The sequence below is a fragment of the Coregonus clupeaformis genome, chromosome 18 (assembly GCF_020615455.1).
Source record: "Coregonus clupeaformis isolate EN_2021a chromosome 18, ASM2061545v1, whole genome shotgun sequence".
Classification (NCBI taxonomy): domain Eukaryota; kingdom Metazoa; phylum Chordata; class Actinopteri; order Salmoniformes; family Salmonidae; genus Coregonus; species Coregonus clupeaformis.
Genome location: NC_059209.1, coordinates 52,943,862 through 52,957,362, shown reverse-complemented (window position 1 = coordinate 52,957,362; position 13,501 = coordinate 52,943,862). Strand labels below are relative to the sequence as shown.

The following is a 13,501-nucleotide window of genomic DNA, read 5'->3' as shown; positions in this document are numbered from 1 at the left end:
TTTTAAATGTGGCTTTCTAAGAACTATATAGGCCTTGGCCCTATATCTTTAAAAAATAGTAAAACATCATACATTATTTTATGTAGAAAATGCTATGTTCAGGAGAAAGAATGTGACGTATTTATTGCCCATTTTATGACATGGTCATGCATTGTGTAATTTTCAGTAACTCTTATTCCTTCCAGCTGGTTTAAGCTGTATGAGATTTTACCCCTGGGATTTTCCCCTTTGTGTCATAGAGATAAAAGGCTCCAATATGGCATCCGTCCAGCACCTGATTGGAATAGGGTGGGCCAGTGCCCGCAGCTGGAACTGGTATTAGGGTGAACTGAACTTCAGACACTTGGACACTTCAACTATAGGAAATGGTGTCATTATATGATAGGTGTAATTTCAAATCTCTCTCTCAAGAGACTTCCTGGTCAAAGAAAGGTAAAATAAAATTCGAAAATAGAAAACCAAACAGAGCAACACACAGAAAGTGGTATGCATTTGGAGATGTCTGTTATGCTGAAGCCTCTGAGATGTCGAAATAACTTGCGGTTACCAAAGGAAGCACAGAGGCAGAGATGAAGACCAGACTCTCAACTTGAAACTCCTCCAGAGTTAAAAACTGTCTCAAGGTCCAAGGTCTTGACACACACACACACACACACACACACTTCTTTAAAAACCTAGTCACTACAGGAACACTGAGACATTACCCTCCCCTTTAAAAATCCCTTCAGCCACGGGAGTGTAGGGACACACCCCTCCACTTTAAAGTTTGGCCCCTTTAAAAAGCCAGTCTGAAACAACAAGAGCATCTCACCTCTGCTACTGGGACTCTTCTTTCAATATACCCCACAAAGACTTACAGCATCTGTCAGTCTGTCGGTCCATCTATCAGTCAGCACCAGGGGTATTCTAAATAGATAGCTGCTTCAGTGATCCCTGTCTGTAGGACCAGGTCTTTTGTGCAGCAGCTGTGACCCCAGACCCAGCCTGGGTTATCAGGGCTGGTTTGTGCTGAAGGCTGAAGGCTGAAGACTAAAGGATACTTCTGAGGATGGGGGTGTGGATCAGAGAAGTGCTCCTCTCGCTGCTGATGCTACAGTTGGCTAGGACTGTCACAGCACAAGGCATAGGTCAGTACCTCAACCTATCATCTATCAATACTCTACTCTCTGACCTCTCAAAATGCTCCTACAGTACTAAACTGATAACTTTAGTAGTTTTAAACCCTATCAATCTACTCAAGGTCCCCTGTAGCTCAGTTGGTAGAGCATGGCGCTTGCAACGCCAGGGTTGTGGGTTTGTTTCCCATGGGGGGCCAGTATGAAAAATTTATGCACTCACTAACTGTAAGTCGCTCTGGATAAGAGCGTCTGCTAAATGACAAAAAAAAATGCACCTTCTTAATCTACTGAGTATGTAATTTATTAATCTACTCAAACTGGAACTTCTAAATCTACTCAATCTACACCAAATTTGAATGTGTAACTTTGCTTCTCTGCTGAATCTGTTTTTTTTCCCTTAGTCTTTAAATCATGCATGGTTTTCTAATTGCAGATGAAGTATAATTATATATTTAGCTGGAGCTGTTTGTGCCTTTGGAATCGTTTGTGGAAAGGCTTCACAGTTACACATCTATCGACTGGGTGACCCAAATAAGCCCACTATGGGAGAGTAGAATAACACTGATTGGCTTTAGGAAAGTGTTTGTGCAATAACTTAATTTCTCTGGAATCCATACACATCAGCTTTTCCCATACAAATGTCTCTTTGTATAATTCCTGAATTTGGGTTATGGCTCTAGCAGCAGCGTGTACATGGTTGTGCATGTGTGTGTGTCAGAGTTGTAGCAGCAGTGGGTTTGTTCCAGTGTAAAGAGTTTACTGCTGGCAATTTGGTCAATCTGCAACTCTATAAAACAGTGGTAACACACAAACACACACACACATGCACACATGCACGTACGCACACACACACACAAACCCACGTACACAAACACAATCTACCACTTCATAAAGCCCTGACACTCAGCAGGAGCTACTCTACAGCAAGGTTATTATAGTAAACTAAAACCGAAACGAAAACGAATCATGAAAAAACCATTTAGTAAACTGAAATAAAATCATTTATAAACACATTTGGAAAAACTAAAACTATACTGAAGCTATTATTTTTGACTCCAAAACTAACTAAAATAAAATAAAAACCATTATAAATTATGTGCAGTTTTAGTTTTTTCTGGGGGGCCAAAAATCCAATGGGGTTTCAATAGGCTTTTCAAGCTTTTTTTTCTAATGGGGTTTTCAAGTTTCTTAATCTGGCAGGTCACATTGAGATTGACTTCATAATTTAAATGTAGACTCAGCGAGATGACATTGCCACGAGCAGCACTGCAGATATTGGGCGTGTTTGAGTGGTAAGGCTAAAGAAACTGACTGTAGACGATAGGAGTGAAGTTGGGGGAGGTGCATCTGCGACAGCCGAAAGTCGGATACTAATGTGGTTTTCCAATGGCAAGGCTCCGATCAACATGGCAGTGTTGCCATTGTTTAAAAAATGTTTTCTTTATAATGTCGAAATAAACATCTTACCCCATACCACACACTCACAAACTGAAATCATAATATAATATTGTGTGAACATTGTACAATCAAGTAGTGAAAGAGAGCCTCAAATATCACATTTATTTGTATATATCCACTGTATACTGTACATAAATCGCAGCAAATTGGTTCCTGTTTAGGTCATGTCTTTGGTCACGTTCAAGTGGGTCTGGAAACTAGGAACTGGGAAATCTCAGACTTCAGTGAGTTCAAGACAACTGGGAACTCTGAAAAAAACATTTTGAACGGTCATCCAACTCGGAATTCCAAGTCGGGAAACGGGCCTCTTTCTAGAGCTCAGACCTGAAGATCACTGACGTCATGATTCAACCTTGTTCTTTTTTTTCTTCGAGTTCCCAGTTGTCTTGAAAGCACCATAAATCCAGAGAATGCCAGACTTTGATGACAAAGTTTGATGACCGCCGCGCCACCGTCCTGTTCAAGTGAGCACAGCGCAACAAGATTCAACAAGAGTCCAAAAATGTATTGTATGCTGCTGCATAAATGATGTAATATGGCAGGGAGATATGTATACTGTAGCTAAGAAAGTAATAATAAGTGTATGTTGTGTAGTAAGCTGTTAGTAGCCTCACCCTAATAATTTGGTCCCTTTCCCCCTCATAACTTAGCCTACTGTTCTGACTTGGTGGTGCACATGTAGCCTATAGCCTATTTTAGAGAAATGTCATCACTGAATATTGTAAGAGCTTTCATTGTCTGCTTATATGCCCCCTTTATTTATCCTATGGTTCTGACTTGGTGTACAGGGAGAATACTGTAAGAATGGCCCATGTTCTGAATTCTGTTGCTGTACATTTCAAAAGTGCTGAACAAATAGTTATATTGACTACGTCCGTCTTAGCTCTCTCATTAATATCTTAATCGAAATTATGGATTGCCTCTTATCCGGTCATCGTTCCCTTATGCCATAGTTTGTACATCTCAATTGTCAGTAGAAACCACGTTTGTTTAAGCAAGTCAGCCATATCAGCTATGTTTTTTAAAAAGGCAGTAAATTGGGCTGAATGTGTTGTGTAGTGGCTTTGCTGGCATGCATCTACATTTTTGGGGGGTAGTTTGCCCCACCAAGATTTACATGCTAAAATCGCCACTGCTCTGATCCCATATCTCCACGTAGTTTTCCGAACAGGCGTGTGCACAGTGGATGTGGTTTGCTGTAGTTTACAATTGAAGTTACCTGCTGCAGTGTATCTCAGAGTTTTGTGCTCAGCTCTTTTTCCGCCAGTTGCTCTCGATGTATCATACAATGCGGCCATATGGCAGAGGGAGCCTCCCACGAATAGGCTACTTTCTGTCTCTAGCACTAAAATTTTAACTGAAACTAAATAATATAAAATCGAAATATAAATGTTTTTATAAAACTAAGTTTTGCCCTGTGTAGGGTGACATTGCCCTGTGTAGGGTGACATTGCCCTGTGTAGGGTGTGTCTTTCACATGGGACGTTAAACGGGTGTCCTGACTCTCTGGGTCATTAAAAATCCCATGGCACTTATCGTAAGAGTAGGGGTGTTAACCCCTGGTGTCATGGCTAAATTCCCAACCTGGCCCCATTCCATCATGGACACCTAATTATCCCCCTCATTCCTAATTGGCTTATAATTCATCACCTCTCCACTTGATAGCTGATGTGTGTTGAGTGTTCTGCCGCAAAAATGGTTGCCGTGCATCACCCAGGTGGGAGCTGCACATTGGTGGTGGATGAGGTGAGTTTCCCCCTACTATGTAAAGTGCTTTGAGTACCTCAGTTGGTAGAAAAGCGCTATATAAATCCAATCAATTATTCAATAGAAGTGGATCTGAAAACTAACCGAAACTAAACAGAATTTCTAATAAAAATCTTAAAACTAATAGAAATAAAAACAAATACAAAACACAAAACTATAATAACCTTGCTCTACAGCTCATCAGAGCTTGCCATAGGCATGAATTCACATACTAACTAAACTCACTAATAACAGTTACAAACGCATGAGTGTTGAATAAATGTTGCCTGCGTGTTTGTTGTGTGTGTGTTTCCTGTGTTAGTGTACGACCTGCTGGTGTCTCCAGACTGCCTGCCTGACCTGACGCAGGGAGGGCTGAAGAACAAAGGTCTGGATGAGGCCTTCCTCCTCTCCTCCTTCAGGCTCCACAGCAAATCCCCCTCTCATCTCTACAGCATCATCAATCCCAGAGACAACAGCAAGTACCTGGACTTCACCCTGCAGGCCAAACTCAACAAGGGTAAACACTGATGTCTGTCTCACATTAGAAATATGATTATACACCTAAAGCAACACCCATTTCTCTCTCTCTCTCTCTCTCTCTCTCTCTCTCTCTCTCTCTCTCTCTCTCTCTCTCTCTCTGCTTTTTCCTCTTTCTCTCCCTTCCTCTTTGAATACTATTCATTTCCAACTAACTGTACTCGTTCCACCTCCCTCAGTGACGGTCCGTTACCAGAAGACTGATGGTAGGGCTGGCACCACCAGTTTTAACCACCCTTCTCTGGCGGACGGCAAAGAGCACCATGTGATTATCCATGCCAGTGGTCTGCAGAGAGGACCAGGTCGTATGGCAGTCTACGTAGACTGTAGACTGGCTCACATCATAGATGAGCTGCCAGCTGCCTTTGGGTCGCTGACACCTGGACCCAACAGGGTGGCTCTTAGGACCCTGCAGCCCACTGGGCAGGTGAGACAAAAGAGCAGCATAGATACAGCTGAGTTAGACCAGACTAACCCACAACACAGGTGTGATACTTTTTTGTGTTGTCACTCATCACTAACCACTCATTAATGTGTCTCTGTCAGGATGAGTTGACAGACCTGAAGCTGGTAATAGAGGACACCTTAGATAACGTCGCTACGCTCCAGGACTGCAGCATGCAGCAGAGCGAGTCTCTGGGTACTATTCAGCTACTGGGTAAGAACACAGGCCTGTTATAAAGACTATCAGGCTGCCAGAAACATGACTAGACCGTTTCTGACGTCTCAGCCATACTGTACATTTTACTCACTTGAAAAACCAACAAGTCATGTAGTCTGTATGATGGAACATAGAAATATGTTGTACCGTAGCTAAAGACTGCACTTCCCACAGGCCTCCAGTCAGGCGGTCAGGATCCGTCTCAGATGTTGGAGCTCAACAAGATGATGTCAGAGATGAAGGACCTGCTCCTCCAGCAGGTACATCACCTGCCTTAGAGACCATAAATACAACATCACCTTTCAAGGCACCACCATTTGTATTGTCTGTATCGACAGTAAACTGGTCTTTTCTTTTCCCCTAACAGATTATGGAGACCACGTTTCTTAGAAACACCATCTCAGAGTGTCTAGCCTGTGGTAAGCTGTTCTCTAAGATCTATTACTACTGTTACTGCTTAGTATAAAGGACAAATTATTTCTGATAATAATTAATGACTGACTTATATCACCATGCATACTCTTATTTTAGATGTGAACTCAAACCTGGTCAATAGGATACTGATGATACTAATACTGATTGAGGATACTCAAGTTCTGTGTGATGTTCTATTACACATTTGTGTATCTCTGTCTGTAGCACAGGAGGCTGCTAAGGGGAGCACAGCTCATAATAATGGATAAAACTGAGTTAATTGATACCATTCCACTCATTCCACTCCAGCCATTACCAGGAGCCCAAGCTCCCCAATTAAGGTGCCACTAACCTCCTGTGGTCTATAGGTCTGGGTGGCAACATGGCATCAGGCCCAGGTACAGGTGCAGGGTCCGGCACATCCCAGTGTAGTCCAGGTGTGTGTTTCAATCAGGACATGTGTATCCTGGCCGAGGGAGGAGGCTTCACCTGCACCCCCTGCCCTGACGGATACACTGGAGACGGAGTTCACTGTGACAACGTGGACGAGGTAGTTTTTATTTGATTTTTTAAAAGTAGTGTAAACCCTACTTGCCCAGCGTGTGAACAGTGAACACTAATGTGTGTGTGTGTGTGTGTGTGTTGCAGTGTCAGTTTAACCCCTGCTTCCCTGGTGTGAGGTGTGTAAACACGGCTCCTGGGTTCCGCTGTGAGAGATGTCCTCTGGGATACACTGGTCCTGAGATCAATGGAGTGGGCGTCACCTACGCACAGTCACACAAACAGGTAATTTACAGTCACACAGGTAGCACACATGCAAATTGTTTATAAACAGTAATAGGCACACTGTATACACTGTGTTGTACTTTAGCTGCTGTTATTGTGTCTTGTAAGTGTGTGTGTGTGTGTATTTCTTTCCATGTGGGTCTGTAGGTGTGTTATGACATAGATGAATGCCAGGGTCCTCCTGACAACGGAGGCTGCACTGCCAACTCTCACTGTCACAACACTGTGGTAAGAGTCACTCACACGCACAGCTTGAATATTCCCATTCAACGGTATCATCATGACGTATCTTCCTCTAAGCTCTTCTATCTGGTAATGTCTACACACCATTAGAACACCAAACATTCTGGTGCAGTCTTCTAACTGTAGACAGAGAAGAATTCTCAGAATTCAAAGTGCTGGTGACAGTACAGGCCTTTCCTATGGCTGAGTGAAGAGAAGCCCATTGACAGTAGGCCTGAGTTGAAGCCTGGGCCTGTATTTGTTGTCTCTCCCAGGGGTCGTTCCACTGTGGAGAGTGTGAAAGTGGGTTCCCCGGGGACCAGGTGAGGGGCTGCAGGAGGGAGAGGCTCTGTGGGAACGGCCAGCAAAACCCCTGTGACAACAACGCACAGTGTGTAGTGGAGAGAGACGGGAGCATCAGCTGCCAGGTGAGAACACACACACAAACTATTCATGTGACATTACTGCGCAATCAATCGAAAATCAACCTTTTCTCTTCCTCTTCTGTCCATCAGTGTGACATAGGGTGGGCAGGTAACGGCTATGAGTGTGGGAAGGACACAGACATCGATGCTTACCCTGACGACAAGCTCAGGTGCAGAGACAACAACTGTAAGAAGGTAAAACACAGCTTCCCATCCTTCTCCATCTCCCTCTCTCCCTTCCTCTTCCTCTTCCTCTCCCTCTCTCCCTTCCTCTTCCTCTTCCTCTCCCTCTCTCCCTTCCTCTCACTCTCCCTCTCTCCCTTCCTCTTCCTCTCCCTCTCTCCCTTCCTCTTCCTCTCCCTCTCTCCCTTCCTCTCCCTCTCCCTCTCCCTTCCTCTCCCTCTCTCCCTTCCTCTCCCTCTCTCTCCCTCCCTCTCCCTCTCCCTCTCTCCCTTCCTCTTCCTCTCCCTCTCTCCCTTCCTCTCCCTCTCTCCCTCCTTCTCCCTCTCCCTCTCTCCCTTCCTCTTCCTCTTCCTCTTCCTCTCCCTCTCTCCCTTCCTCTTCCTCTTCCTCTCTCCCTTCCTCTCCCTCTCCCTCTCTCCCTTCCTCTTCCTCTCTTCCTCTCTCCCTTCCTCTCCCTCTCCCTCTCCCTCTCTCCCTTCCTCTCCCTCTCTCCCTTCCTCTCCCTCTCTCCCTCCCTCTCCCTCTCTCCCTCCCTCTCCCTCTCTCTCTCCCTTCCTCTTCCTCTCCCTCTCTCCCTTCCTCTCCCTCTCCCTCTCTCCCTTCCTCTCCCTCTCCCTCTCCCTCCCTCTCTCCCTTCCTCTCCCTCTCTCCCTTCCTCTCCCTCTCCCTCTCTCCCTTCCTCTCCCTCTCCCTCCCTCTCCCTCTCTCCCTTCCTCTTCCTCGCCCTCTCTCCCTTCCTCTTCCTCTCTCCCTTCCTCTTCCTCTCCCTCTCTCCCTTCCTCTTCCTCTCTCCCTTCCTCTCCCTCTCCCTCTCCCCCTTCCTCTTCCTCTCCCTCTCTCCCTCTCTCCCTTCCTCTTCCTCTCCCTATCTCCCTCCCTCTCCCTCTCCCTCTCCCTCTCCCTCTCCCTCTCCCTCTCCCTCTCCCTCTCCCTCTCCCTCTCTCCCTTCCTCTTCCTCTCCCTCTCTCCCTTCCTCTCCCTTCCTCTCCCTCTCCCTCTCTCCCTTCCTCTCCCTCTCCCTCCCTCTCTCCCTTCCTCTTCCTCTCCCTCTCTCCCTTCCTCTTCCTCTCCCTCTCTCCCTTCCTCTCCCTCTCCCTCTCCCTTCCTCTCTTTCTCTCCCTTCCTCTTCCTCTCCCTCTCTCCCTTCCTCTTCCTCTCCCTCTCTCCCTTCCTCTCCCTCTCCCTCTCTCCCTTTCTCTTCCTCTTCCTATCTCCCTTCCTCTCCCTCTCCCTCTCCCTCTCTCCCTTCCTCTTCCTCTCCCTCTCTCCCTTCCTCTTCCTCTGGAAATATTTAGTAAAGCAGACTCTATATTTGTTTCCAGGACAACTGTGTGTTTGTTCCGAACTCTGGTCAAGAGGACGCAGACAGGGACGGACTCGGGGATGCCTGTGATGATGACGCTGATAGTGACGGCATCATTAACATACAGGTACACAACTGTCAAATTCCTCTCGTGTACAGTATGTTCACAAGCAGGTAGGATACATGTTGAACAGATGCAGTAACCCTGTCTCTGTGTGTAACTCAGGATAACTGTTGGCTGCATCCTAACGTGGACCAAAAGAACAGCGATAAGGATCTCCATGGCGATGCATGTGACAACTGCTTGACGACGGAGAACCCTAACCAACGGGACACGGACAAGGACGGGCTAGGAGACGACTGTGACGATGACATGGATGGAGACGGTGTGTGTGTGTGTCTGTGCTTTGACTGGCCTTCCCCAGGCTTTGGTCATCACCCACTGGGCACAGACATCAATTTAACGTCTATTTCACTTTTTTTTCAACGTAATTTCATTGAAATGACATGGAAACAACGTTGATTCAACCAGTGTGTGCCCAGTGGGTAGAGAGTTAGGGAAATTGTACCACAGCTAGTGATTTATTTTAAGGTAGTGACTGTAGAAGTACTTTGTCACACTAAGACGTCTTTATCCATGACCTTAAGATCTATTTTCCCAAACCATAGTTAGTCTGAGGTCAGTCTAGCTGTCTGGTTTAAAACAGCATGTCTCCTGTCTCTAGCCGTTCTAGACTCATATTTGTCATTGTCTTCAACAGAGTGGAGCCATATCTATTGAATACATTCACATCCTCTCAGTCTGTTTTAGTCTGTCTTCCATCCAAGTCTTCTACCTGTTAGTTCATCTGTTTACACAGAAAACAGGAGCTGGGGTAGGGTTCAGCCTCATAAAGTTCAAATCACTAGTAAAAACATTGGTTTAAAATGAGTTCCCATTTCTCACTATAAATAACTCATTTGGAATCCTAACTGTTGTTTTATAAAAAGCTCTGATTCTGAATGATGTGCTCTTTAGCTACTACATTACCCTTTAAAAAAACTATAATTTGTTCCATTGGCAGATACAGTGAAAGTGTGTCCCAGTTGAGTGTGTGTGCGCGTATTCAGTCTGAGTTTGATGTTTCGTGTCTGTGCACAGGGGCAGGCCTCCAACCTCTTGATCGTTTAGTCATGTCTCCCCCTCTAACACTGGATCGCTGAGTGCTTGGTCATGTCTGTCTGCTCTGAAAACATTTTCTATTCCATTATAAACCCTGCCAGCAGCTGCGAGCCAGTGGAAACTAATGATCTCTGCCTTAAACAAACCCTGCCATCTGGGGCCCGAAGAAACTAACAATTTTACCTATGTGTGTGTTTTTGTGGACAGGCGTGAAGAACATTCTGGATAACTGCCAGCGTGTGCCCAACCCAGACCAGAGGGACCGAGACAACGACAGGGTGGGAGACGCCTGTGACAGCTGTCCAGACATGGTCAACCCCAACCAGGTAACCGTAAAAACAACCACAACACAACCATAGCACAACACAACTATAGCACATCACAACCACAACAAAATCACTACAGAACCATAACTCCACTTCAACCATAACACAACCATAGCACCACCCTAACCCCAAACCCAGACTGAAAATCTAATGTAGCCAGTTGCCAGCAGCTGGGTAATAATAAATAATAATAATAATAATAATAATAATAATAATAATATCTCTCCATTTCTTCTCCCACAGTCAGATGTTGATGATGATCTTGTAGGAGACACGTGTGACACCAACATAGACAGGTACAGCCTTCTATAAACACATCCACACCTATAGAAGAGTTCTGATACTGAGTGTACTGAGTTGACTTTGCTCCCCCCTCTCTCCTCTCTGTCAGTGATGGGGACGGTCACCAGAACACTAAGGACAACTGTCCTACAGTAATCAACTCCTCCCAGCTGGACACAGATAAGGATGGACAGGGAGACGAGTGTGACAATGATGATGACAACGACGCTATCCTGGACGAAGCAGACAACTGCAGACTGGTGGTCAACCCTGACCAGACAGATGAGGACAGTCAGTCACTCCACTAGTTTCATTTCCTACTGTATCATAGCAATGCTCTCTCAAGTAGTTCCTCACTCTGTGGGCGTGCCATACCAAGAACCCACTGGCTAATCTCAGTGTGACTCTGTGTGTGTGACTCTGTGTGTGTGGCGTGTGTGTGTGCGCCTGTGTGTGTGTTCCAGATGATGGTGTGGGTGATGCGTGTGCAGGGGACTTCGACCAGGACAAGGTGATTGACAGGATAGACAACTGTCCAGAGAATGCTGAGGTCACCCTGACCGATTTCAGAGCCTATCAGACGGTAGTACTGGACCCTGAGGGCGACGCCCAGATTGACCCCAACTGGGTGGTCCTCAACCAGGTGACCTCATCATCTTTTACATTCTGACATTTCAGTCATCTAGCAGATACTGAGTAACATTGACAGTGCTTGAGTCAAAGACTATGCACAAAAAAAAGTAAACGATTCAACACAAGTTTGATCCTTGATTGAGTTCTTTAATTAAGTTTGATCAATGATGTGTAGGTAGTGGAGTATTCTGTACGATGTCATCTGTAGTATCATAACTCTCTCTCTCTCTTTCTCTCTCCCTCTGTCCCCAGGGTATGGAGATAGTTCAGACTATGAACTCTGATCCTGGCCTCGCTGTAGGTAAGACAACTCTCATTCTCCATTTGACAGGCCACCCTCTCCGTGCCACTTACGGTGTGTGTGTGTGTGTGTGTGTGTGTGTGTGTGTGTGTGTGTGTGTGTGTGTGTGTGTGGAGGCCCCACATCATTCAGCGTGTATATGTAATAAGCCTGTGTTGTGTTGTGTGTGTGTGTAGGCTACACAGCGTTCAGTGGGGTGGACTTTGAGGGGACGTTCCATGTCAACACGGTGACTGATGATGACTACGCAGGCTTCATCTTCGGCTACCAGGACTCTTCTTCTTTCTACGTGGTCATGTGGAAACAGACTGAACAGACCTACTGGCAGGCTGTACCCTTCAGAGCTGTGGCGGAGCCTGGCATTCAGCTCAAGGTGTGTATGTGTGCTCTTCCATGTTTTTACAAAGTCATCTATCACAGAATGCTTAACACAAACCCCACCCTGCTCTATCCTTTTTCTGGCCTTCCTTTCTTACCTTCTCCTTTTTCACTCCCTCTCCCTCCTCCAGGCAGTGAAGTCTAAGACGGGTCCCGGGGAGTATCTTAGGAACTCCCTGTGGCACACAGGAGACACCAACGACCAGGTACGCCTGCTGTGGAAGGACAAGAGGAACGTGGGCTGGAAGGACAAGGTGTCCTACCGCTGGTACCTACAGCACAGACCACAGGTTGGATACATCAGGTGAGACACACACAACCACCCACACACCCATTTACATTTACATTTTAGTCATTTAGCAGATGCTCTTATCCAGAGCGACTTACAGTTAGTGAGTGTATACACATTTTTTTTTCTTTATACTGGTCCCCTGTGGGAAACGAACCCACAACCCTGGCGTTGCAAACGCCATGCTCTACCAACTGAGCTACCATTCTGAACCCTGTGTGTGTGTTGTGTTCAGGGCACGTTTCTATGAGGGTCCTAACCTGGTAGCAGACTCTGGGGTGAAGATAGACACCAGTATGCGAGGAGGGAGACTGGGCGTCTTCTGTTTCTCCCAGGAAAACATCATCTGGTCCAACCTCAAGTACCGCTGCAACGGTGCGTGACAGCCTACTCAGCCAACCAGCAGACAGATACAGAGAATAGCCCTGGTCACAGCACGCTGATAGGACAGAAGCTGTCTAAGATTGTCACTGCTACAGTATGTTTAAGTCAACACCTCTCTGTTCTGTTTGTCCTTCTACAGACACCATCCCTGAAGACTACCAGGAGTACAGTGCACAGAACACTGAATAAACCCACCCGGGAGGGGAGGAGAAGATTGGGGAGAGGGTGGTTGAGAGGAAAAAAATAGGAGAATGGGACAGAGAAGAGAGGAGAGAAAGATATGGAGAGAGGAGATGAGAGAACAAACAGCATGGTGCATTTCACTGGGCATTATTAGAGGAGTGAAGGGGAGGATTTTCACAACCAAATATAAAAGCATTGTCATTACTGCTAGACGTGCGCCTGGGGTGAGGACTGAGGTCTACTCATCAGGGCAGCAGACTTCCATACATTACTTGTTATTGCTGTGTTGACGTGCTCTGCAGTCTGAACATACTGTTACTATTAGAATAGGTTCAACTAGAAGATTGATGATGATTGTAGTGTTGTTGTAAACCTGTATGTGTCTGTTATCTGGGGAGAGGGTTGGTGTATCTAGGGGTTAAAACTGTAGTTAGGGTCTCATTCTCTACCATTGGAGGAAACAGACAGAGACAAGGGGAATAGATTGTTGTTTTGACTGGCCTTACATTAAAACACACCTGGACAACCAATGTCCATCAAACGCTACATTCCATACATGTGTTATATATATACTTTTTTTTGTTTAGTTAATCTATGAATAAACATACTGAGCATTTGGTAAAACACCCTCTCTGGGTCTTTTGTTTGGTGTGTAACTAAATGGAACAGATTGCTAGTTGTTGAGTAGAATGCAGTGTGATTTCTTC

The 13,501-nt window shown here is 45.7% G+C and overlaps 1 protein-coding gene across 1 annotated transcript; it reads left to right on the top strand.

Annotated features, from left to right (window-relative positions):
* Positions 1 to 253: 253 nt before the first annotated feature.
* Positions 254 to 13,402, top strand: LOC121573612 (thrombospondin-4-B-like). The gene is made up of 22 exons (XM_045227030.1): positions 254 to 1,127; positions 4,645 to 4,842; positions 5,042 to 5,289; positions 5,409 to 5,520; positions 5,698 to 5,783; positions 5,891 to 5,942; positions 6,306 to 6,487; positions 6,586 to 6,723; positions 6,871 to 6,951; positions 7,221 to 7,373; positions 7,461 to 7,565; positions 8,876 to 8,983; positions 9,083 to 9,242; positions 10,226 to 10,344; positions 10,588 to 10,640; positions 10,736 to 10,917; positions 11,091 to 11,269; positions 11,512 to 11,560; positions 11,737 to 11,933; positions 12,070 to 12,242; positions 12,463 to 12,602; positions 12,751 to 13,402. Exons 1-22 carry the CDS (start codon positions 1,049 to 1,051, stop codon positions 12,798 to 12,800), a joined length of 2,844 nt encoding a protein of 947 aa, XP_045082965.1. The 5' UTR covers positions 254 to 1,048; the 3' UTR covers positions 12,801 to 13,402.
* The last annotated feature ends 99 nt before the right edge of the window (positions 13,403 to 13,501 follow it).